The sequence below is a fragment of the Danio rerio genome, chromosome 24 (assembly GCF_052040795.2).
Source record: "Danio rerio strain M-AB ecotype USA chromosome 24, GRCz13ab, whole genome shotgun sequence".
Lineage (NCBI taxonomy): Eukaryota > Metazoa > Chordata > Actinopteri > Cypriniformes > Danionidae > Danio > Danio rerio.
The window spans coordinates 35122788-35149793 of NC_141044.1; the positions used below are offsets into that span (position 1 = coordinate 35122788).

At 35.3% G+C, this 27006-nt stretch overlaps 2 protein-coding genes and 2 long non-coding RNA genes across 7 annotated transcripts in view; 3 read left to right on the top strand and 1 right to left on the bottom strand.

Annotated features, from left to right (window-relative positions):
- LOC141380746 (uncharacterized) overlaps window positions 1-2295 on the top strand; it is a 113760-nt gene extending 111465 nt beyond the window's left edge. The window contains exon 3 of the long non-coding RNA XR_015525238.1: window positions 124-2295. This is a non-coding gene — a long non-coding RNA (uncharacterized LOC141380746). The remainder of the gene's footprint in view (window positions 1-123) is intronic.
- LOC147838080 (uncharacterized) overlaps window positions 1-27006 on the top strand; it is a 982747-nt gene that overhangs the window by 735232 nt on the left and 220509 nt on the right. The window lies entirely within an intron of this gene.
- On the bottom strand, window positions 2054-18212 carry steap2 (STEAP family member 2, metalloreductase). Of its 3 annotated transcripts, none has more exons than XM_087309846.1 (6): window positions 18128-18212; window positions 17362-17395; window positions 14535-15073; window positions 9291-9818; window positions 7027-7191; window positions 2054-5444 (listed from the first exon to the last, which is right to left on the bottom strand). In XM_087309846.1, exons 1-6 carry the CDS (start codon window positions 18152-18154, stop codon window positions 5160-5162), a joined length of 1578 nt encoding a protein of 525 aa, XP_087165972.1. In that variant the 5' UTR covers window positions 18155-18212; the 3' UTR covers window positions 2054-5159. The 3 variants fall into 3 exon arrangements, with proteins under 3 accessions (XP_087165972.1, XP_087165973.1, XP_087165974.1); XM_087309847.1 differs by having other exon boundaries at window positions 17362-17461; window positions 17573-18212; XM_087309848.1 differs by lacking the exon at window positions 17362-17395.
- On the top strand, window positions 14800-26098 carry LOC100535932 (uncharacterized). Of its 2 annotated transcripts, none has more exons than XM_087309870.1 (8): window positions 14800-14977; window positions 18771-18834; window positions 20887-21016; window positions 22463-22596; window positions 24438-24546; window positions 25215-25334; window positions 25620-25698; window positions 25889-26098. In XM_087309870.1, the coding sequence occupies exons 2-8, from the start codon at window positions 18809-18811 to the stop codon at window positions 25978-25980; spliced, it is 690 nt and encodes a 229-aa protein (XP_087165996.1). In that variant the 5' UTR covers window positions 14800-14977; window positions 18771-18808; the 3' UTR covers window positions 25981-26098. The 2 variants fall into 2 exon arrangements, with proteins under 2 accessions (XP_087165996.1, XP_087165997.1); XM_087309871.1 differs by having other exon boundaries at window positions 14806-14977; window positions 18771-18969.

Consider the following 27006-nt stretch of genomic DNA (forward strand, 5'->3'; position numbering starts at 1 on the left):
AACTAAAAATACTAAGTTAAACTTTGTATAACTTAAAAAGTTTAGTTGAAACCTGATTAACTTAAGTTAGAGCATCATAAAAAAATTGGTTGTCTTGACTTTTTGTCATTACATTTTTTACAGTGAGAGGATGGTGCGTTCTGAAAGACGGATTTCGACAATGTAAGTTTGTTTATTATACTAATCTAAATATAAATATAGAGATGGCAAAGGACAAACGTCCTTTACTCAAATAGAAGTACAGATACTCATGTTTAAATTGACTGGTAAAAGTTGAAGGACTACACTTTTGTACTCAAGTAAAAGTAAACTACGGAAATATGTTCTTAAAGTATAACCACTACCTAATTTAGTTTCACGATGGTAACTACACTGCACATCATCTATACAAAATAACTTACGTTTCTAACTTTTTGACGGCAATTTTCTGCTGCAAAGTGGCCAAGCAATATCAATCTAGGGTTGTCGTGATACCATTAATTCATGTCACAATACTATACTAGCTGAAGTATCATGATACCAACAAGTATTGCATACTGTAATTCATAACCCAAATCCATGAAATAAAGAAAAATGTCAGAAATACTAGATTTCATTTGTTATAATCGGCATACTTGTACTGACTTAATAATTCCCTTATTATTGAAAAAAAGTATTTGCATGTCTCTTTACCTAAAATGTATTCAAACCAACAAAAAAATACATTTAAAAAAAGATACAAATGATATCAAACGAAATTCGTAACAAAAAGAGCATTTTTCCAACAAATCTAGCCTATATGAAGTAGTCAAAAATTGTTAAATATTTCCTAGTGCTATGTTTTTGTCTTATCAGGTAAGAATCCACAGTAGTTCAAAGTGTTTTGGCTATTAAATCTTAATGACAGGAGCAGAAATGAACGGATTCAGATTCGAACTGAAGCATTAGAAATTGTACAATAGGCTACTATTAAAATAAAATGTTCTATTGTTGCACAAACGTGTGAGCATTTAGTGACTTTCCACATGTAACGTTACGTATTTTAGACAGACCGTTAATGACGATACTACCACTTACAAACTACAGTGGCACCGCCAGTATTTAAGAGCCATAGTATCACCCTACTAGTACCTGTAAACCGTGCAACCCTACATCACTCTACAATATTGTCCAACAACACTGCTCAAAAAGTTGCCCTCTGTATCAATACCTGGACACAAATCATAACTTTACAGCTGTTAAGAACAACAGCTGTCATACTCGTTCATGAATGTCCAACATTTAACACTTAATTTTGTCCAAAACATATTTCAGTTTTTTTTTTCTTTTGATAAAAACTTTGTTTGCATTATCCAAAATCTGCTTCATTTTCTTAAAACTGTTTTGTTAGTTTTCAGAGTAGTGTGTCAATTTTATTAAATGGATGAAGTCACTAATGCTGTTAACACATTTTTGTATCATCTTTTTTTTCACTTGATAAAATCCTGATCCTTACCATTGTATTTTAATTCATAAATCACCCAGTATAAATACTTGTGATGTTATAAAATATTTACCTAAAAATCTATCTAACAAATTTAGATGAGGACAACAGTGTATATAATATACATCTTAAAACTATAAAACAGTATAAATTCTATACTAAGAAATATGAACTGGTTGAAAAAAAGGGAATAAACGGCATTGGATAATGTATTCATAAAGTATTAAATTGCTTTAATACTAACTGTACAAACGTAGACAAAACAACACACACACATCATTTTTTTTCACTGTATTAGATAAAAAGATCAGAGAAGTACAGTTCACCATGGTCTGAAGTGGACAAAAGACTTTAACCCCATCTGAATGCCAGATTTGAACAGGAATGTGTCTCGTTTAACTGTGATTCGATCAACCAAAATGCATCTTATTAATCGATATAAACATAACATCAGTCATGTTTACATCACTGACTCTATTTTTGTACATGAAAATACTGAAAATCCAATTTTATTGGGGAAGTTAAATCTGACAAAATTAACGTCTAAAATATGAAAATGTATTTAATTTAAGAATTAAAACACCATGGAGATATTTTGTTTGTTTTTATTCGTATTCATTTCAAAAGCATCAAGTGAGGCACCGTTCTCACACTGATACCAAACGCTGTGCAACAAAAAGAGTGCCACAAAACCGCTTTAACTACAGTTCACAGAAACAGTGTGGAAAACAGCAGTCTTTTAGCATGACATGTTTAATGGAGAGTCTGTGTAGGACACTGTGTAACTTTTGTAACAAGACACATTTCTCAGAGAAGCAGGGCAGTAACAAATGAAATAAATAAATAAATAAATAAATAAATAAAAGATAACATTTATGGGTAATGTATAGTTAATGCAACATGAAAGTGAGAAGTATCTTGACTTCAATGATAATGTTTAATTTTTGTTTTGTTTTCTCTCAGAACCATTTTATGTGCTATTTTTGTTATAACCTTTACGTAATTGTGTCTAAAACCATTCTGAACATCAAGGGGTCAGTGAAATCACATGTCCAGAGCTGTGCACGTATCATTCACCAATACATGACGTCTTATAAATGTGATGTACAATGGCCATCATTACACGATTAGCACAGCTAGAAATAAAAGGCTTGGAATTTACTTTGACATTAAAGTGAGACACTCCAGTCAGTTTTTTTTTTAAGTCTAATGGTAAGAAAACATTATAAATATCATCTTAAGTGTACCTTTTTGTCACACTTTATCAATTTGAGTCTGTAGATTTCCCTTACAATAATCGTTTTTACAGGTCATTTTCTCAAAATGAGTTTTCTCTCCAGCACTCACACACACACACACACACACACACACACATACACCAAACTTCACAGTTTTATTCAAATCTGTATTCTGAAGGTTTTTACAGATTGAGATGTCCATTTGTCTCGTTAAATACAGCCTTTTATTGTACAACCTCCTCTGTAAAAACCATCACAATCTCACAGCAATTCGTAACTTTTTGATTTAGTGTCTAATTCAAATTCGTACAATGCGATCTCATTTATACAATTTAGTATGATTTGCTCATCCCTCAATGATGGTTGGGTTTAGGGGTCGGGTTGGGTGGTACACCTCCTTTTAAAAATCATTCATATTTTTAGATCTGGCTGTAAAAACATGAATTTCATATATCAAAAACAATTTAGACCCATCTTCATCCAATGTTCAGACTTTTTTGTCCAACAAATATATGCAAATTAAATAAACAATTTCATTTGCATATGTAAAGGTAACATTTTGTGACTCTTAAAGGAGCAGTTCAGCCAAAAATTAAAGTTTACTAATTAATTTCTCACCCACAAGTGTTTCCAAACTTTGAGCTTCCTTTTTTCTGCTGAACACAAAAGAAGATATTTTGGAAAATATTTTAATGCAACTAAATTGCTTTATGTTCAATTCACTTAAATTTGTAAACACAAATAAGTTAACTTGATTTCTTCATGTTGTAGCAACACATTATATGTGGAACCCAGCATTTTTTACAGTGAGTAAATTGTGACAGAATTTTCAATTTTAGGCGATTTATTCCTTTAATACAGTGGTTCTCAGCCCACATTCCTGAAGGATCACCAACTAGGGTTGAATTGATAGACGATGCCATCGGCCATCGCAGATAGACATCACCATGCTGAGTCGGCATCGCGATCCTCTGCCCTGCCCTCGTTGCAGCAGCAACCCGCTTGCGAAAACTACACACACTCAGACCCCGTTTACACTAAAGGCTGATTTATACTTCCGTGTCAATCGCACGCATATGATACGACGCAGCCTATGCGTAGTTGCAGAGCCCTCGCCGTGGAAATCGGCTAGCGCTGGCGAGTATGGGTAGGGTGAGAGCCACGCGAGCCCAATGCAGCGAGTGTTTACAAGTGTGAAGTCCTGTGAAGGAGCTACGGATGAGACTGTTGTTTTGCGTTTACCTTATGATTAAAGTTGTGGCACATCCACTAATTCCAGCCACAAAATGAGCGAGTTTGAACCACTTGTACATTAAGGTAGCGTTCAGAAAAAACCAAACAGCAGCGAAGGAACTCGACACAGAGGAACATAAACACCTACTGCCAGCTAGCGTTTCTGAAGTGTTACTGCAGAGCAACACACACAGCGTGCAGAAAGATAAATGCATGGCTAGATACATTGCATGCGCCATGGGTCTTGCCGATTATTTGACGCAGAAGTATAAACCAATCATAATACATCTGAGTTTTAAAATGACATTTTAGAATGAAAACGATCCATGTCCACGCTGGTATTTCACCAAGCATCTCTGAAAAGCTCTCCTTCCACACTGTACTGCTGAATACACACATCACGTGACCACAAACACACACACACACTGTCATGCGCTGCAGTGCAGGCTATGCGTGCATCTGACTCTGAGCTTCAGCAGTTACCCCAGAGAACAGTGCAATTTGGACAGTTTATCAAGGATGTACTGCTGGATCGCGTCTCACTATAAATGTTAAAAATGATATTTAATAAATCGTGTTTCTATTTAACGCCTCTTCAGTCTTTTGAATCTATTAAGTAACGTGTCTCAGCGTCAGTACACTGCTTCAATCTTTCGTTTTCACACTTATACATAGTAATTTTGGTGAACCTCAGATACTGTTGGTTGGTTCCTGTTGGTTGTGCACCATTACCAACCAAGTTTGTCGACGTCATTATAACAACACAGCTCACTCTGCCTTTTCATGCCAGAGTCCCGCAGAAAAAGTGATTGACAGGTGGTAATTTGTGTGTAACTTATCTTTATTTATTTATGATTTATGGGTAAAACAAAAAACATGCGGGTCCGGTAGTTGAAAAGGTAGACTTTAATTAATTAATTCCTTATGAATTAATTAATTATTCATAAATAATTAGCTCATCGTCGCGATGTTTCACATTAGACATCGTATGATGCCAAATTTTTCGACATCGCCCAACACTACCACCAACACTGCATGTTTTGGATGTCACACCCCTTTCAGGTCTTTCTGCTAATGTGCTGATGATCTGAATCATGTGTGTTTGCTTAAGGAGACATAGTAAATGTGCAGAGCTGGTGGTCCTCCAGGAACATGATTGAAAAACACTGCTTTAATGTAATCAATTAACTATTATAACTATAACTATTTTGTTTACCCTTTTGTTTTCACATGATGGTGACCCTCTCTGGGGAGACGTGAGCAGCCGGTCTCTCGTGGTTTGTGCGGCTCTGATGGGAGTCTAATCCACGTCGGATGCGCTTCAGTTTCCGGCTCACGCAGGGAAGCAGCAGCACTATTTTTCCTATGATGACGGTCACAGGTAAAATCAGGGCCAGGACGAAATTGGGTGGCATGTAGAAACGATAGGACTCCTCCAGAAACGCCCGCTGCCAGCCGAAAAGCAAAGCGTGAAACGTGGAGATGAGCAGCGCGATGTAGCCTAGAGTGGACTGATGGGATACAAACGCTCATTTGAGATTATATTTGCCTAGAAAACAGGGTTCACACTCTAAACCAAATGTCAAAGTCGTTTATATAGCACTAATAAGCACAACCAAGAGTTGGCCAATGTGCAGAAAAGCAAAATGGGTCACTGCACTGTCACCTCATAACAAGAAGGTAGCTGGTTCGTGCCCGGGCTGGGCCAGAAGGCATTTCTGTGTGGTTTTGCTTTTGCTAAAAGTCGATGCTGAAAAAAGCAGGATTTGACCACAGCTCAAATTTCAGACCATCATCAAAACTGACAGCCAGATTTTTTACCCAAGGTTTCAGAGAAGAGGTTATTTTGCCAAGATTTACTGCAGGTGTAAAGCAAGATGATAGACCAAACACAATTATCTTAGGGCCTACTCACACTATGTCATCCGTACCGTGCCCAGGCCCGTTTCCCGGATCGTTTGAGAAGTGTGAGTGCGCTGAATCGGGCTCAAGCACAGTTCACTTGGTCGGCCCTGGCCCGGTTGGAAGAGGTGTGCCTGAGCGCGGTTCATTTGGGCTTTGGAGTGGTATGCTTGTGTGTGAGTGCAAAACGCGCCAAAGCCCGAAACTGAAAGCGAGATGTGACTTTTACGGGGCTGTTTCAAATGGATTTATTAATAATTCTTACTGTTCAGTGAACGCAAACTGCCGTGGTTTATTAAAGACGCAAACCCCTCACTGCACGACAGCTGCGCACCTTCAGCAGACCTCCTCATTCCTGCAGTACGAGAGCTTTATGATTGTTTATGAGCGCCAAAAGTGGCGGATCTGTTCGGCGAAATATCTGACTGCGTGTCCCCGCATCCCAAAGGACTGTTTGGCGAAATATTTGACTGCATATCAAACGACTGAAACGATATAACTAGAGAAATCTCCACTGTGCTGCTGAGTGAGAGAGCGCTTCTCACTGAACAGCACAGCAGCGATGACGTAAGCGTGCCGAAGCCCGTTTGTGGTGTGAGCGCGGGCCGTCAGGGGAGACGGGAGGGGGGACAAGCGTGCTTTGGCCAGGTTCAAGGCAACTGTACCTAGTGTGAGTACGGCCTTAGTTTAACTTTCATTAAAATCTAGAAACTTTTAGTGATCTAATTCTCTGAAATTTAATCAATAAAAAGGTGAATTGCCATGATTGTGATCTCTGAATTCAACACAAAATTAAGCAAATGGTACAAAATTTAGGAAAGCTTGCGATGTTTAAAAAAAAAAAGATAATATTAATTAACAACAAACTTATCCAGCATATGTTTTGCACAGCGGATGCCCTTCCAGCTGCATCCCAGTACTGGGAAACATCCATACACACTCATTCAAACACATACACTATGGTCAATTTAGTGGACTGTGAGGGAACCGTAGCACACAGAGGAAACCCACGCCAACACAGGGAGAACATGCAAACTCCACTCGGAAGTGCCAACTGAAACAGTTAGGACTCGAACCGGCTACCTTCTTCCTGTGAGGTGACAGTGCTAAACACTGAGCCACTGTGTTGCCATATTTGCACTAATATTGCAAAAAACTGTAGGACAGTGAGGTGGTGTGATGTTGTGTTACCTGGATAAAGCTGAACTCCCGCCAGTTGAGTGCGTCGTGGACTGAGGGAATAGAAGTGACTGCTAATAGAGAGAGTAGCCCCAGGGCCATGATGCCGAAGGACACATACATCTCCACTCTCCACACCTCCTCTTCATTCCATGAGTTCTCGATGTTCGCATGAACCTACAGACCCAGAAATCAAATCAATTAATTTGTTGAATGAACATTTATTATTATTATTATTAATAGTATATATTATAATTTAAGTTTTAGTGATTGTTTTTTAATAGTAATCATTAATCATTTGACTTAAAAATAAAAATGTAAGTATGAATGATAAAGTACATTACATAATAAAATATTTGTAAAACTTAATTGCAAATAATGTGCTATAATAAATAACTATATATTTACATATAAATTAAAGTTAGTAATGACTAATACAAATATAATATTTGACTTTGGTGTATTTTTATTACAGTATCTGCATAAACTTAAATTTTTCTTATTATTATTTTTATAATCATTATCATCTTCTATATTCTCATTGAATGGGCGAGGCAGTGGCGCAGTAGGTAGTGCCTCACAGCAAGAAGGTCGCTGGTTTGAACCTTGGCTCAGTTGGCGTTTCTGTGTGGAGTTTGCATGTTCTCCCTGCCTTCGCGTGGGTTTCCTCTGGGTGCTCCGGTTTCCCCCACAGTCCAAAGACATGCGGTACAGGTGAATTGGGTAGGCTAAATTGTCCGTAGTGTATGACTGTGTGTGAATGTGTGTGTGGATGTTTCTCAGAGATGGGTTGCGGCTGGAAGGGCATCCGCTGTGTAAAAACTTGCTGGATAAGTTGGCGGTTCATTCCGCTGTGGCGACCCCGGATTAATAAAGGGACTAAGCTGACAAGAAAATGAATGAATGAATGAATGAATGTATTCTCATTGATATATATATATATTTGACCAATGATATTAATAATTTGCATAATTCACATAATTATATAAGCAAAAATATATTAATTTTATTATAATTTTAATATTTTAAAATATTTATTAAACATATGTATATTATTATATTTACAATAAATAATTATAAACAAACTTTTAATGTAATTTTAAATTAATATTAATAATATTATTTAAAAATAATAATAATATTAAGTTTAATTATAATATGATCAATATAAAAATGTTTATAAAATTTTGTATTAATATTTTATACTAAATAATTATACAATATATTAGAATTTCTATATTAAACAAATAAAAACACTTCATCTGTGTACTTTATTATTACTATTGTTATTAATATTTTAAGATAATAATATGTTATGATTTATGATGATTTAATAGTAATAACTATTAGTAGTAGTGATATTTAGTATTATCATTATTATTACTATTTAATATTATTATAATTAGTTAAATGATTAGATAAAATTATATTCATTTCAAATGTTGATATTTATTATTGTATAATATTTTATGTAAAAATGTAATCATTCTTAAAATATGTATTAAATTTTATATTAATATTTTCATGAAAAATTATTATGTAATATATTATAATTTCTCTATTAAAATAATTTAAAACTGTATTTTTGACTATTTTATAATTATGATTATTATTATTAGTATATATTAAGATTATCACTAGTATATCATTATTATCATTATTCATTATTGTTAAATTATTATTCTTGTTGTTATTATTATTATTCATTACTTTTATTGTTATAACTGTTATTATTGTTATTATTTTATTATTATTAATTAATAATATTGTTATTATAAGTAGTAGTATTTGTTAATATTAATATTTAATTGTATCACTATTATTATTATTATTAATAATAATAATAATAATAGTCGTAGTATTATTAATTATATTTTTGCTTTCATTCTTGTTTTTGTTAGTATCATTATTCATTACTATAATCATTGTTATAATAATATTATAATCATTATTGTTGTTCTTATTATTTATTACTAATATTGTTAACCATTATTAATATTAATAATAATAATAATAAGTAATATTGTTATTATTAGTTGTAGTTATTAGTAGTAATATTTATCAAACTTATTATTATTTTATTATTTATAACTATTACTACTACTACTACTACTACTATTATTATTATTATTATTAATAATAATATTATTAATATTATTATTATGACAAACCACAAACAGTAAACTTTATACAGTATTACACCCTCCGAGGCATTCCCAAAAAAGCTCATCCACCCCATCAGTGAATTTCCTGCATGTCATGAAAGTGAAGGTCACCTGCTGATAGGCCATGTTGAGCATCAGGTATCTCTCCGAGCGCCTCATAGGCAGACACAGGCTGTACAGCACATGAATACAGCCAAAGAAGAAGCTCAACAAACCCAGCTGTTTGCGGCTCTCCAACCAACCTTCCAACCAGGGTGGAAAACGCCGGTACTTGGTCCCGTACATGAGCTGATATGCGGCCGCGAGCTGTCCCGCTAAATACACCAGGGCTAGCAGAACTATGGCCACCACAGGCAGCGTCCTGTTCACTATTTCCAGAGGAATTTTGTAGAAGAAGCTCTGCCTGGTCTTCATGTACGGATGGATAATGTCCCGCACGAAAGAGTAGGCGAAGAAGAAGATGGACAAGGCCACGGCGGTCAGGACGGGTCCTTTCCAGGCCGTAAAGAGGTGCAGGGGCATGTTTTCGATGTCTTTGGCGGAGGAAAGAGCGCCCATGTCTACTGGGATGAAGCTGAGCTGACGGGACATTTCTATGAGCTGCTGTCGAGCGTCAGCTGAGTTACTGCAAATATACACCTTGAGGAAATAGAGAAGTAAGTATTACTTTTATAAGTTCAATTTCATTCATTTATTGTTGCATGCATTTAGGATGAATACGGTTATTAAAATATTATTATTATTATGTATTTGTCTATATATTTATACATTTATGCATGTCTGTTATCAATAATATTGACATTATTATCATTCATATTAATATTTTATTATTATTAACAATAACAATTATTACTAATAATATTAATAAATAATAATAATAATAATAATAATAATTATTATTATTATTATTATTATTATTGACAAAAACAACAATAATATAATTAAATATTATTATTATTATTATTAACAACAACAACAACAAATATAATTAACATTATTATTATTAGTAGTATTATTATAATTGGCGGCACAGTGGGTAGCACGTGGGTTAATTAATAATTAACCTAGTTAAGTCTTTAAATTTCACTTTAAGCTGCATACAAATGTCTTGAAAAATATCTAGTAAAATATTATTTACTGTCTTCATGGCAAAGATAAAATAAATCAGTTATTAGAGATGATTTATTAAAACTATTATGTTTAGAAATGTGTTGAAAAATTCTGCTCTCTGTTAAACAGAAAAGGTGGAAAAAAATAAACTGGGGCAAAAAATTCAGGGGGGCTTATATATATATATATATATATATATATATATATATATATATATATATATATATATATATATATATAAATTTTTTAGATTATTTACGCATGCACTGTAAATTCCATTATTGGTACAAGAACCATTTTCATACTTTATAATGTTCAACTGTTTGTGTTTTCTTATTCATAATTTAAAAATAAAACGTATGTATTTAATAAAAAAATGAGCCAAATGTGTGAAATCAAGACAAAAGTGTGTCAATGAGAGGAACCAGAGAGGAATACAGCACAAAAACTATTTCCTAACATCCATATCCTGAGTAGAATTAACTCATAGAGTTGATAAAGGTTCAGAATTATACTGTAAGATACAAGCAGGTTTATGGTAGGGCTGTAATGGATTTTTCGTTGCATTAATAAAGTCTCTTCCTCCTTTAGAGGTTTCCAGAGAGAGAGAAGCTCATCTGTTCATCTTAATCTGCTCTTCACACAAACTCAGACATTTACATTCACTGCGGCTAGAGGAGGACTCTGGTAATACGTCATAATTCTTATCGTTTTTCTCCTCCTCATCATCACTTCTCAGATAATATGTGCTTTATAGTTCTATTAGCATACAGTATATAAGGCTAAGTTCTTAGCCCCTCAGTGAAATTTTTATTATTTTCCAAATAATTCTCAAGTGACGTTTAATAGTGCAAAGACATTTTCACTGTACTGTATTTTCTATGATATTATTTTTTTGGAGAAAGTCTTGTTTATTTTAGTTTGTCAGAAATTAAAGCAGTTTTACTTATCTTTTTAGTAATATTTTAGGTCATAATTATTAGCCCCCTTAATAATAGACTTCTTTTTCCATTAGGCTCTTGTCCAAAACTTTACCAAATTAATCTAACTTGGCTATATAAACTAGTTAAGCCTTAATTGCATTTAAGCTAAATAGTTTCTTGTAAAATAGCTTGTCAAAATAAAATGATTATCAGACTGCATGATTTTCAAAGTAATCGTGTCACAGATGTTTTCACACTGCTTGACTATCTGGGCTAGCGTTTTGTCGCTGCTTTGTTTACACTGCAAGATGGATCGGTGACAGGGGCTTTCACATTGAATGCTTTTACAATAGAAAGAATCGCCAACAACTTCGTCCAAACTACGTCTCACAGCCAAAAACACGTAGTATATCTTTTGTTATTAACTACATAGGGAAAAAGAAGCCTTTAATGGGGTAGAAAATGAACATATTTGTTCACCTGGGTTTAAAGGGAATCAGCAATTTCTCCTCAACTTTCTTTTTTTTAACTGTGGCGGCTTTCCAATGCTGCTATTGTTGGTAGAGTGAGCAAGTTTTTAACGTGTAAAAGTCAGAGTCCGTAGGCAAATAGATGCAAATAAAAACGTCTTTATTTTCCAATCAACTTCCAATCAACAGAATCACTTAATCACTTTCCTTAATCTATATGCACACTTCTCTGTTATCTTGAGTTACGTTACGCTCAGTTACGAGACGAGACGAGACGAGACGATACGATCAAAAACTGTGTGCTTCCTACCAACACTAGCGGCATTGGAAAGCCGCTACATAAAAGTCAAAAACTGTGTGCTTCCTACCAACACTGTCTCTTCCATGCAGTGAAGCCACAGTTATATAGTCTCCTACTGACACCTTGTGGCCAATAGCCAAAATACAATGTATGGCTCCTACATTAACTTTCTGTATGAAATGTCAAACAGACACGGGTGCTCCTGTCAAACCTCCACTAGTCTTTTCTTCATTTCTTGGGTCCAAATAAACCGAAAATGAGCGCTTTTAACTTCTCCCTCAACCTCCTGCAGGTAAACACATACACTAGGGGATGCTACTCTCTTATCGATGGTAAGCAATCGCCGATGTTATTTTCAGTCAAAACTCTTTTCACACGGCATGATTTGAATCGCCGACAGCTCCAGATATTTAGCACGCCAAATATGTCATGGGCATCGGCGACTCATTGCAAATCTCTCAGATCGCATCTTTGATAGTTCATACAGTGTGATTGTCACTCACGTGCACGAGCACCGGTTTGCCTGTGATTTCAGGCATTTGTCGGCGATTGCTCAAAACCTGTCGGCGAGTCAAAATCGGGGCTTAAATCATGCAGTCTGAACTCGGCATTAGAAACACCTCACATAAACATTTACTAGTTTGCTTTTTGTAATTTGATGCAAAGATAATATAATATGAAGCAGGCACGTGCACACATAGGGCGCAACCTGTGCAGTGCAGTCTTGGAAAGAAAGTGCCCTTCCAAAATGATCAAAAGTGCCCCCGTGATACACCCTCCCTTCTCCGTACCGCCCTTCAGTAGGCGCGCGTCAACACCGCTCTTGAGTACCCCCCCAACCCCCCCAGCTTTACATTACGCGCACGACAACACCGCTGATCAGAACTCGCGCGACAACACCGCTGATCAGAACTCGCGCGACAACACCGCTGATCAGAACTCGCGCGACAACACCGCTGATCAGAACTCGCGCGACAACACAACTCTTCGGTATTTCAGTAACCCCCCAATCCCAAGGCCCAAACTCTTGAGTACCCCCCCAACCCCCCCAGCTTTACATTACGCGCACGACAACACCGCTGATCAGAACTCGCGCGACAACACCGCTGATCAGAACTCGCGCGACAACACCGCTGATCAGAACTCGCGCGACAACACAACTCTTCGGTATTTCAGTAACCCCCCAATCCCAAGGCCCAAACCCATCCCCCCCCACCCGCTCTTCAAAAAATTTATCCTGCACATGCCCTTTGGACAGTCTCTGCACGGGCCTGATATGAAGTATAGCTTTATAAATGAATTAACATAATTCTTGAGTTTTTTTTAAGACAACTCATTTGTTTTATGTTCAATCCATTTAAATTGGCAAAAACAATTAAGTTAACCTGATTTGTGTTAAGACAGGATTAGGGTTGTAACAATATACCGGTATGACGATCTACCACGATTTGAACGTGCACGATTATCATACCATGAACAATTGCATATCAACGGTTTTAACCCTTAAAGATCAAGACAGCCGCCCGCGGCTAAAAATAAGTATTGCTCTTAAATGTTTAATAACTTTTGATCCGCTGATCCGATTCATACAATTCAAAGATTGGCATAAAGAAGAGAATCTCAGCTTTCCAGTGCTGTATCACATAACATTCGCGGACTTTCAGAGGCTCCGGAATCAGTGCGGTTACGTCATCAAAATTTGACAACGCTGATTTGACAAAGAAACGCTCGTCACTGTGTCTCCGGACAAACCAGACACGATACATTGATGCATTGTCCCTCCTCCATGCCCAGATTGGTTCAAACTCGCTATATCACAACCAATAAGCATAGGTTTCGCTTTTGTTTGTAGACCAACAACGAGCTTTTTGAACAACACGGAATGAGAGATAGGCATACATTTATGCGCAGCTAAATAAAACGCAAAAAAAAGTTTTGCATGAAATAATTCTCATACTAAGTACTTTTGCATGCACAGCAGCACAGAAACATGACAAAACAGTGACACAGCAAAGACGAACTGCTGCTCTTGCTGTATTCAAAAGACGCAAATGAAGGTGCAGCTGTTTGTCTGCATTGCAGACAACCATATCCAAATCCATATACACAGACAACCATATCCATGCTGGCACATAAAACGTAAGGATGTTCCATATTGAATCTAGTTTCGTTATGTAACTATTTATAGTATAGTAAATATTTATATCTATTTTTTTTACTGAGGATTTGCACCATGTTTATTTGGACTTTATTTGGACTGACACATTATTTATTATTTTCTTATTTTTTTATTTGTTCATTGTAAGTGGTGTTGTTTACAGTAACTGAAAATATATTATTTGGAAAAAGTCAAATTTGCTTCACTGTTCTATTATTTTGTAACATTTGTAACATACCGTATACCGCAAAACCGTCAAACCGTGGTATTGTTTTAGACGATTATCATACCGTAAAAAAATTCATACCGTTACAACCCTAGACAGGATGAAGGAACTGTGTGGAACAAAGGATTTTTTACGTGTTTCGTGTTGCTGTTATTTCGACAACATACCTGTCGACTGGAGTCCCTGGGGCCCGACTGCATGGCCCAGGACGAGATCACATTAAAGCCTTTGACTACAGTGGATTCTGGGAAGAGGGATGCCAGATATTCTGCATTTGACTCTGGAAACTGGTTCAGCCGTCTGTTGTTGCTGACATCCACCAGTATTTTTCCAGCCAGCAGGTGCTTGATGTCCCAGAGGGTGGAATAGTGCTCTCGGCGGATGGCCAGGAACACGATGTTGGCCTTTCCCAATGCGTCCTCGTGATGGGTCACGTCTACCACGTGCGGGAAGGATTCTGCCGCTCTTTTGGGCTGTCGGCTGCCCACCACCACATGGAAGCCACAGCGAAGCAGGCGGAGGGTCAAGCTTTTGGAGAAGTCGCCAGAGCCGATGATGCCAACCGTGGGCTTGCCGGATCCCTCTTTGGAGCCATTCTTCAGGCCATTGGGTAAGAAGCAGACTTTGGTGCTGGCTGGACTGCTGCCCAGCAAGGAAATTGAGTCCATTTTCAGGCCCAAAGCACCTCGTACTGGATCTTCAGACACTAATGGGATAAAACATTCTTAAAGGAGATCTCACATGATAATTGTTAGTTATGCAGTTGAAAATAACATCTTACCAGCTTATTTAAAAAAAATGTAGAACCCTGTGATTTTCTTTTGCGCTGACTTTATACCGCCTTTGTAGAAGACAACCCCCCTTTTTTTCCAATAATTAGCTTTTTTTCTTTTCTTTTCTTTTTTGTGAAGCCGATTAAGGTTAGGATAAGCATTAACCTTATCCTAACCTTAATCGGCTTCACAAAAAAAAAAAAAAAAGCTAATTAATAATTTGTTTCTTTACATAACTATATTCCATTATTATGTTCAAAATTAGCAGATTATACCACACTCCCAGAAAAAAGCCTTGTTGCCTATCTAAGTTTTAGTAACATCAAATAATAACTTTTATGAAAGGCAAAGGCCTTTAGATTACGCTTTACCAGAATAAAATATTATCATGGCTTGATTTTAATTATTTAATTAGGACAGTAAAGTCTGACTTTTATTAGACAAAAGTCTTGTTCTTTAACAGAAATAATGTACAGTATAGAATATAAATTCATGGTTCATAAATAAAGTCATCTGGAATGACAATGAAAGCGTTCTTGCAGGACTCCCAGAGATTCCATCTTACTCCAGACATGCTCAATAATGTTCATGTCTGGTGACTGGGCTGGCCAATTCCTGGAGCACCTTGGAAATTCTTCAGCACTATCCTGTGGTTTGTAATGTAATGGGCGGCACAAATGTCTTGATACCTCAGGCTGTTGATGTTGCCATCCACTCTGCAGATCTCTCGCATGCTCCCATACTGAATGTGATCCCAAACTATGATTTTTCCTTCAGCAAACTTGACTGATTTCTGTGAAAATCTTTGGTCCATGCTGGTTCCAATAGGTCTTCTGTGGTATTTGTGATGATTGGGATGCAGTTCAACAGATGATTCATCGGAAATATCGACCTTCTGACACTTTTTCAAATGATCGACTAGAATCAATACCTTGTCAAGTTATTATTTGTTGCTCTTACAATCGATGACAAGACTTTTGTCAGGTAGTGTATATATTTCACATGTCATGTTCTTATAGTTATTCAAGTATCTGCTTAATATAAAAATAACATCTCTAAATATGTCAGAAAATGCCTTGTCAACTAACTTAAATATCAGCTACAATTACTAAATAATAATAGCGATATAAAAACAAAGCAATTTATACAGAAATTTTGGATTTGTTTATTTATTAAATTAAATATTTAAAGAATATTTACTAAAAAAACATTTTGCACAAATATATGTTTTAAAAACAAATTTGACATAAATTTCTAATATTTTGTTCTAAATATAGATAAATATCATTTTAAAGTATTAAAGACCACATTTGCATTGTTGTTTAATAAGAAATTTGTTTGTAACACTGGTAGAAAATCTTTATTTTATGTTTTTACTGAAACAATAAAAGGAAGGAACAGTTTTTAATGCATTTTTTTCACAAATGTGGCAATATTTTTATTTTGAAACCTTCATTTGAATATTGATTTAATTATTTGAATTCCTATTTATTTAATCTGAAAAATAAAAGCTAATAAAAATGTTAATGTATGCTATGATAGTAGATAAATAATGCAATAACTGACATCAGATAAAACGGTTAATGAAACCTAAAATTGTTGCCTTGAAATATAAATATAAATTACATTGCAAAGTAATACAAATACAACAGTATTTAAAATATATATTTACAAATGTACTTCAAATGTACAGTATTGTAAAAATAAAGGAAATTACAAAAACATGTTGGCACAATGACCAAAGCATTTGAAACTATTGAAAGTAAAATTAAGTAGAAAATGTTAATTGAATACGAATAGATTATAATACATAAATATTACAATACAAATTATTCATATATATAATTTTAATAAATTATAAGCAAATTATAAGCAAAACAAAAAATACTATTACTTAAAATATAAGCTGCAAATTTTTTTTTGCTGTTTTATTTTTTATTATTTTGTAGTCAAGTCATTATGTGTGGGCAAGGGTGGATTTAGTAATTTGTGAACCCTAAGCAATTCTGGCCGTGGGGCCTAAAATGCACATTTTGTACTTTAATTTATTTTTAATTGATTTATTTTGCTGTTTTTTTTTTAATCACTCAATCTCTTTTTCTACATTATTTTGCATCTTAATGTAACAACATGTAAAGCATCTTGTAAAACGTTATTTGTATTAAAATGAACAGTTAAAAATGATATATTAACTATTACGTTTTTAAAACTAAATCTTTACCTGATTTGACAGCTGAATTCCTCCGTGGGTGAGGCTGGAAACACATTTGCGCAGGTGTAATGAACGTTAAACTTGTATATAACGTTAGCCTATTTAGATCCTCATCATACAAAATATGATAGAAAATGATGAATTTTATTGGTATAATTTATACTTCTAGGTATTTATGTGGGGGCCCTCAGATTTTCTTGGGCCCTAAGCAACAGCTTACCTTGCTGATTAAATCAACGTGTTTGTAGGAACAATGATAACTAAAAAAAACTGCCAAGTTAAACATCTGGATGAATTACTGTATGACATCTGACTGGGAAATGTGCCTGTTCGGCATACAAACCAAATGTGTAATTCAGTTCAATAGTTTTTAAATTATCATTTGCGTATCTTCATTATAAAGTAGTTAGCCTAAATGTTCGATCCACAGGTTGATCCATGATGAAGTGTCTCCAAATTAAAACTCATTAAAAAATTATAAAACTATTCCTGTCAAGAATCAAATTCGGCATCCTTCTTCAACACTAACATGCTTGGAAACCTGAAACATGCGACGTGACTTGCCAAAAATGATTGTATGCTAATATGAAAACAACAGAACATAAATCATCCTTTATTCATCATAACACCAGAAAGAGCATCCATGTATTTATATCACAGCATAGACAGGCTGATCTGTAAATCACGCGTTATGAAGGTAAAATAAAGCATGACGCATCCGACTGATATGCAACGTAATTGCGAAAAAAACGTTTCAAGGTTATAATAACGGTACCTGTAATGGAATCTGCGGCGGCACCATCAAGCAAACCGATCAGATGTCCCTCATCGGTGACGGTTCCCCCGCCCTCCGTCCGTTTGATTTGCACTGACCCACGTAAAAGTGGTATATACGGAGAATCTCCTTTACTAACCGGCGACTGTTTTAGCAATTTATTTCCTCTAGGGGGCGCGAGGAGGCTCAAAAAGATTAATTCTACACTGAAATACATGACAATTCCAGGACGATTTTCGATTTATTAAAAATATATGTGGATGTGAGAGTGTAATCGGTTTAATATAACAATTTAAGCTGACTCAAAGCTGAAAAAGACATATTTAATATACTATTTTCCATCGCACTCATTTAATAACCACATAAGAACGTGATTGGTCCATCTAGATGAGCGCTGAGAAAAACAACAGTTAGCATGTGATGTTCTCATGCTCAACATGAGCAGTCTTTTGTTTTTTTTTTTGCTAAAAAGTAAACAATAAAAACTTAAACAGACATTTTATTAAACGTACACAATTTACAAATAAAATATGTTCGATTTTGACTACTTCCGGACTGCTGTACCGACTCGTTGTGATTTACTATTTATTATAATTGGTCGTTCTTGTTTTTTTTTCTGTTTTCACATGTTGGAGGGATGCAGCTTGTCTCTGATCTGATGTGTGAAGACAGTCCTCTGCAATGGGAAACACCTCTGGGTTGATCTGGTAATTCGGTAGTGTATGCTCAAGCCCCACAACAAAGCCTAATCACCTCATCGTTGTTTCGAGCTCACAAAACAGAAGATGCCAATACAGTAACGCAAAAAGGCAAAGATGCTGATTTAGGAGATGTTAGTACAGGTAATGCTAATTTTCTTAAACACTATATCATATTGGAATACACAACATTTAATTTTCTCATTTAACCCCTTATCTGCCACTCCACATTTTTAGTTCACTCTTTTAGGTAGGCTATATTTATTTTATTGGCAATTGTAGTAAATATGAACACACACACACACACACACACACACACACATATATATATATATATATATATATATATATATATATATATATATATATATATATATATACACACTACCCACTGCGCCACCACATTGCCACTCCTATATCTGCTCATTAATATGTACTTCACTTCAGCTTATTAATTTACCAGCATTTGAATTGTACACCAGAACAACAGACAGAAATTGTCTCTGAAAACTGACAGGACAATAAACATTTAGATGAGCTTGTTTTCTGATTCGAACACAGTCTAAAGCTTTAGTCAGGCCACAATTTGCACATCACAGGTGAACAATAAAAGAGCAATACACTGGGACAAAACCCCTTTAAGCCAAAGCTGATGACATTTTCACGTGAGAGGGATTGAAACAATTCATTAAAATGAAAATCCCTGCTATATGGGCTGCACAGCCGATTAATGAAAAACCTCAAATAATCACACATAACAGCTTCTCTGACTATGAGTGTAGCTAGATGGATGTATTTATTAAGGAGTTAGATAGATGGGTGTTGGATTTATTGATGGATGAATAGATAGATGGACTTATTAAGAAAAAAGATGGAAAGGCGTCACCGTGGCGCAGTAGGTAGCATGATCACCTCACAGCAAAAAGATCACTGGTTCGAGCTGGGTCAGTTTGCATTTCTGTGCGGAGTTTGCATGTTCTCCTCACGTTTGCGTGGGTTCCTTCAGGTGTTCTGGTGTTCCCCTCTAGTCCAAAGACAAGGGTAAGCTAAATTGTCCATAGTGTGTGCGAATGAATGTGTATGGATGTTTCCCTGTGATGGATTGAACCTGGAAGGGTATCCGCTGCGTAAAATATATGCTGGATAAGTTGGTGGTTCATTCCGCTGTGGCAACCCCTGATGAATAAAGAGACTAAGCCAAAAAGAAAATAAATGAATATAGATAGATGGATGGATGGATTTATTAATAGAGAAAAATCAATAGATGGATGGATTTATTAATAGATAGAGTTGGGTGCATGTATGAATTTATTAAGTAGATAGATAGATGGACGGATGGATTCTTTGATAGCTGGAAGGATGGATGGATGTATGGATTCATTGATAGGCTTCATTGGGTTTGTAAACAAAAATAGATGGATGGGTGGATTTAATAATAGACAGATGCGTGGCATGGATGAATTTAATAAGTAGATAGGCAGATGGATAGATGGACGGATGGATTAATCAATAAGTGGATGGATGTATCATAGATAGGATTTATTAGATTCACAGACAAAAATAGATGGATGGATTTATTAATAGACAGAGATGGGTGGGTGGATGGTTGCATGAATTTATTAAGTGGATGGATGGATGGATTTATTTATTGATAATTGGATGAATGGATGAATTTATTTATTGATGGATGGATAGATAGATAGATAGATAGATAGATAGATAGATAGATAGATAGATAGATAGATAGATAGATAGATAGATAGATAGATAGATAGATAGATTCAAAGAGGATATAAAGTCACAACAATTTTATATTTTTATTCAGTTACAAACTTACATAATAGACACATGAAATATTTGAATCATGGACAACAAAAGTATACTGTCACATTTACTGCTCGACTTTCTGAAACCTCAAGGTCCTTCGGCAAAACTGCGAAAGAGCCGTCAGGAAGATCATGCCAATGACAGTGTGTCAGTTTCTCCAAAAATAACCTCTTTTGCTCCTTCCTCTCGTCTTCTGGTGAGTTCACACTGCTGTTTACTTCACTTTTTCCTCAGCTTCAGTGCAGCGTCAGGACAGCAGCTCCAGGCCTCAGAACACAACATCTTGTTCCTGACCAGAATGGAGAAAGTCACTTACTGTGAGACGTGTGATGCTGCAGACGGGCCTCGAGGAGGAGTGTGTGAGGTCAGAGGAAAATGATATGACTTTCTGAAGAGAGCTCAGTGTACAGCTAGCTACCAGTTTATAAAATAGATTGTAAAATACAACATTATTAAGGGGCAAAACTTGATTTGAGCTCTTTTTTGGTTGATATAGAAATTAAAATGCACTGACTGTATGCTCATTATTTTCCTATTATTCAACTCTCAAAATGTTTAAAGAGTTTCACTAGTTTTTCTATTTAAAGCTTGACTTTTGTAATTAAGTCATGTTCTAAAACTGACAGAAAATGAAATGTTGCTATTTACTCTCATTCTGGCATAATAATCAAGAAACTTTACTGCAGTACCATGACCGCAACAGGCGCACCTATATTACACAGAGTCTAACTGGTGCAAGGTGTCCGCTGGGTCTTAAAAAGTCTTACATTTCAAAAACTAAATTTTAGGCCTTAAAAAGTTTTAAATTCACAGAAATTTTTGTCTTGCGGGTCCTAAATAATTGTAACCTGTCTTAATTTTCCTGTCTGTGTAAAGCAATTCAATCAAGCCAACTCGCATCCAATCACCAACCATCAGGGCTTAATTTGTGCCGGAACACGCCGGATCCGGCACCTAATTTTACCGTTTAGCGAAGTGCGCACACAGTCAGTGGAGGTGCGTGATGAGGCACCAGGCGAAAGTATAAATCCAGCTTAACAGAGATTTTCTTAAATAAGTGAGATGAAAAGTTTTGAAATACTTTCCAATGGAAAACTTGCTGACTTGAGCAGGTTAATCATGTCTTAGCTAGTCACATAGTGTTTTTTTTCTTGTTTCTTATTTACTGCCATTAAGGCAGCGTTAGCATTAGCCGTCATGCTTTTTAGGCTTGCTGGTTGTGCAAGTGAAGGGCTTGGTGCTAGGAACTACTTTTAGACACTTACCAATATCATTGTGCCTGCTGCAGCCATGGTACAGCAGCACATTCTCTTGATTAATATGCCAGAATGAAAGTAGTTCCCAGTCATATGTATCTAGAAAATAGCAACTTTTTATTTACTGTTGGTCTTAGTAGCCTACACAATGTAACTATAGAATAAGCTTTGAATAGGAAAAGAATCTAAAGTCTTTGGTTATTTTTTAATGAGATGCTATTGGTCTAATCTGATTTAATGATTTATGCTAAGCTACGCAAAAAAGGCACCCATCATTCAAAAATTGCCAAAGTCAACTGTTTTGCTGTTGTAAAATAAGCAGAGTGGACTGTACCTTTAATTCTTTGTCTACAACTAACAACAAACTGTAATCTTTCTGAAATCACTCAGACTTATTCCTGAGCTCAGTCAGTGTTCAAACACCCCGTAGGCCTGTTTCTTTTTTGAGAGCTCACTTGATGGTCTAATTAAATTAGTCAATTTTCCTTTCAGCCTCACTCATGACCGTCCTGTGATTCTGTTCTTGTCCTGTTAAAACCTCTTAAACTTTTCAGCACTCTTTAGCTCCAGCTTTGAGACCAGGAATCATCATGCATTTCTCTGATGTGCTCTTTATTTGGATTGTGGCATTGGGAACATCTGAACTGAGCTCTGCAGGACCTCTTCATGCACAGTGCAAAGTCGAGTGGTGAAGTATCATCTTTTATCTTACTTTTTAAGAATGTGAAATCTTTAACATTTGCGAGAATATTTAAACAGTTAATCAATAATTCAGGCTAATGTAATCTATTTTCTGTAAAGTTTGCAATGATGTATAATGGATTTGATAATAGAACTAGAATTGTATTTTAGTTGTATCGATGTGATATGTGATTAAAACATACACACACAAATTCCATTCGTTATAGCATTCCAACATTATGGATGTGACATTTGTAGTAAAAACTCAAACCATAAATTCACAGAGAAATATGTGTTAACATTATATTGAAGCATCTGTTTATATTTTACAGAACAACTCACCACAGATTATAGGATCAGAAAACTATAAATCTGTGAACATTTTTGATATTTTAAATGAGGAAAAAACACATGCATTATGGATGTGACCAAAAAAATCTGTGAGTTTACAGTATACTGCCTACTTTGTAGAAATTCTGTGAAGTAAACTGCACACCCCCCCCCCCCCCCAAAAAAAAACAATGCTAATAAACAGGATAAGAGTTGCCTCACTATAGAACAATTATTATTATTATTTTTTTTTTTACATCGTTGTATTTATGAGAAAAAAGTTTTATTATGGACATCTCTTTGTTATGGATGTGACATGCTGTATGTGAAATTGTCACTTGTGTGACTGGTCAATCAAAAATAATAGTTTTAAAACATTGACAGAGACATTTTTGAGTATTTTCATAGTCCTGTAAAATACAAGCCTACACAGAAATACTTCGAAACGGTTAGCTATTTTAGTAAAAACCTATTTTTTTTTTCATGGCAAGGTTGACACTTGCATGGAATTGCTGGAAATCTTAAGTGTTGGATTTTTACATTTTGATATTAAATGTTACACTCATGCTGACATTTTTATTCAAATTGTTTTCTAAATTTCTTTTTTATTTTGACCATTATTAAAATAGTGGTAAACTGTACATATATTTGATTATTATATTTAATATTATAATATTTAAACAAAGTTTAATGTGTTATATTTGTGAGATACATGTATAATTATGCTTCATTTTATTTTATTTTATTTTATTAACTACACTGTTCCGGCAGTTCCTCGCATCAAATATCTTGTTTGTCATGGGGGGCATGCATGAATAAAATGAAAGTGAAAGTGTCAAATTGCAGTAAAAGTCGACAAATCAATAATTTGGCAAATAATTTGCTTACTGATGTCCATGTAAATGTAGTCACTGTCTTTCTCGCCTGCATCTTTGTTTGTTTGCTTCTGAAAATCAGCAAACTGAAACTCCCCTTTTTATGCAAATCCTTCTCTCTTTCGCCACTCGACACTCCCACCTAAATAAAGCTGGACTCACCCACTTTTCTGACTTTTTTCAAACTAGAAGTGTGAAAACACTCTGCTGAGACAGGGGGGTTTCATGGCCCTTTAAGCTTTCACATGACCATTCCAGGCCAATAATAAGATTATGATATTTTACAGAAAAGGATCATAAAAACCTATATACAATATTATATTAAATTTTTTTTATCATTGTTCTATTTTGATCTGTTAGAAATTTTTGTAGTGTGTAATATTTTAATGCTTAACGTTTAATAATATTAAGCAGTTGAAAACTATGAAGATATTTTTGGTGCAAATCTACCAAGCAGCTGTAAAAGTGTAATTTGTTGTTGTAATGAATAGCCACAAATGTGTATCAGTAAATCTGTATTCACAGAGGAAATTTGCAAATGTGTACACCTTTTTAAAACCTTCATTGCAGGTCCACAAATCCCTGTTTTTCCACTAGGTGGCAGCTTCAGCCATACTTAAAATTGACTGTTTGTTATTCCCAGGTACTTCAGTCTGCCTTGCAGGAGTGTGTCTGAATCTCTGGTCACACAGATCAAGAAGTGGAGAACATTCTCAACGTGCGCCACAGGAGGAGAGAAATGTCTCTACAAGGTGTGTTTCGTGATGTAATGTGGTGTTTATATGAACCAGTTTATAGAATCACTCCACTTTATTTTGGAATATGCTTATCTTAAAACTCCCCTAGAATTATACTGTGGAGTTTTACTATTTTTGAACTTATTCGGCTGATCTCCGAGTCTGAAGAGAGCACTTTTAGCTTAGCTTAGCATAGATCATTGAATCAAATTAGACCATTAGCATCTAGTTTAAACATTTTTTAAAGATAGTTTTGATCGTTTTCCTATTTAAAACCTGATTCTGCTGTATCAACATTATTATCATCATAATATCGTTTACTTAGACTGATGGAAAATAACAGTTTTTTTTATTTTCTGCCGTACCATGACTGCAGCGGATGCAATGATAATACTCAACGACTATGATAATACGCACCACCTGAAAATAGACTCAACAAGGGAATTAGGAAAATTTATAAAACTTCTTTGAATTTTGTGTTTGAGAAGCTAATGGTCTGATCTGATTCAATGATTTATGCTAAGCTAAGCTAAAAGTGCTCCCACTAGACACCAAGATGGGCTGAATGGATTGAAAAATTGTTCAATTCAACTGTTTAACTGGGAGTTGTAAGATTAATTTAAGAAATAAGCTTCTATAAGTATATGAATATGAATATTTAGCATTGTTTCTCTGTTATTTAGTTGCAGTCAGCATCGACGCACTTCATTTCCGCCAAACACACAACGCCAGTGAAGAAATATGTTGATGACATCAACTTCAGACTCACCTCCTATGGGTTTTTTACACACTGTCATGTATCTGTAAGTGTAACTATAATGTAGACCAGCGGTGTCCAAACTCGGTCCTGGAGGGCCGGTGTCCTGTAGAGTTTAGCTCCAACCTTAATCAAACACAACTGAACCAGCTAATCAAGCTCTTACTAGATACACTAGAAGCCTCCTGGCAGGTGTGTTAAAGCAAGTTTGAGCTAAACTATGCAGGACACCGGCCCTCTAGGACCAAGATTGGACACCTCTGATGTAGACCAACAACTAAGGGATTATTTATACACAACAAATAATCTTTTAAACTTATTCCGCATGCAGGCCATGTCAGTGTCAGAGACCTGGTATGCCATCACTGATCACGGCACTAACTACTGTAACCTTTACAATTTGATTGAAGGTAAAACTGGTTCAAAAATTAATATCAGATTGCTTTTGATTAACATGGCATGAATGTGCTGAGTCTTATTGTGTGTGTGTGTGTGTGTGTGTGTGTGCGTGCGTGCGTGCGTGCGTGCGTGCGTGCGTGCGTGCGTGTGTGTGTGTGTGTGTGTGCGTGCGTGTGTGTGTGTGTGTGTGTGTGTGTGCAGGAAGTGGATTGACTGAAGCTCCAGGATATAAAGAAATCACCAGTGACTTCCTGTGCACTCAGCGCTCATCTGCTAACTGTACCATTTACTGAGACATCTTTATATATATTTTAAAATCATTTCTGGATGTTTGTACCTGTAGTCTAGTAGAATTAGAAATAAGGTCATGACAATAGTCATACAATTGAAAATAAAAGTACTTTTAATCAACCTACGGTTTGTAAAAATAAAATGAGTCTGTTCTAAATGTGCTTTACTGTACATGTACACACATAAAGCATTCGTTGCATTATTCATTTATATTCCTTAGCTTAGTCCCTTTGTTAATCTGGGGTCGCCACAGTGGAATGAACCGCCAACTTATCCAGCATATTTCTTATACAGCGGCTGCCCTGCAGCTGCAACCTAGTACTTGGAAACCCCCCATACACACTCATCCACACACATACAGTACGGCCAATTTAGTTTATTCAATTCACCTATAGCGCATGTCTTTGAGCTGTGGGGGAAACTGGAGGAAACCCATGGTGACACGGGGAGATTTGTTGCATTAATATTGCATATATACATTTTTTTACAGTACATTTAATTAAATAAATGTGTCTTTGGTAAACGCAAGACTCTGATTAATAAGATGACAAATATTTACCTGTTGAAGAGTTGTGTTTATTTGTGTTATTTTAGTAGAACACGTCTACTTTTTATTTTAATGTTGTAGCAAAGATTGTGGAGCAAATCTATAACTGACAATGACCAAACTGTTTATCAACTATAAAAATATTAATGAATACTATAACAAATGTGTTATTATCAATGTTAATATGTTAGTTAATGATGGGTAATGCATTGGTAATTGATAAATATTAAATAAAATATACGAAAACCTGTACGTCACTGTAAAATTATTTTAATTAAAATTAAAAATTTTACTTAAAAAAAATATTATCTTGGTGATATAAACAAACATCATATGTTACAGTTACTCCTCTTAATTTTTTAATTTGTCACATCCTTCAATAGAAAATACAGGAAACTGTCCTCGTCTTATTTGAGTATTTAATCGTCTTCCTTCATTTACTTACAGTACTGAACTTATAATGGCTCATGAATCAAAGTAT

Coding starts and splice junctions, on each gene's coding strand:
- steap2 (XM_087309847.1), bottom strand. CDS start 17,638: ATGTTTAACTTGGCAGTTTTTTTTAGTTATCATTGTTCCTACAAACAC. Junction 17,462..17,572: donor ACGTTGATTTAATCAGCAAG/GTAAGCTGTTGC, acceptor TTGTATGATGAG/GATCTAAATAGGCTAACGTT. Junction 5,445..7,026: donor GGGAGTTCAGCTTTATCCAG/GTAACACAACAT, acceptor GTATCCCATCAG/TCCACTCTAGGCTACATCGC.
- LOC100535932 (XM_087309870.1), top strand. CDS start 18,809: ATGGGAAACACCTCTGGGTTGATCTG. Junction 18,835..20,886: donor AACACCTCTGGGTTGATCTG/GTAATTCGGTAG, acceptor CTTTTTCCTCAG/CTTCAGTGCAGCGTCAGGAC. Junction 24,547..25,214: donor GAGAGAAATGTCTCTACAAG/GTGTGTTTCGTG, acceptor TCTGTTATTTAG/TTGCAGTCAGCATCGACGCA.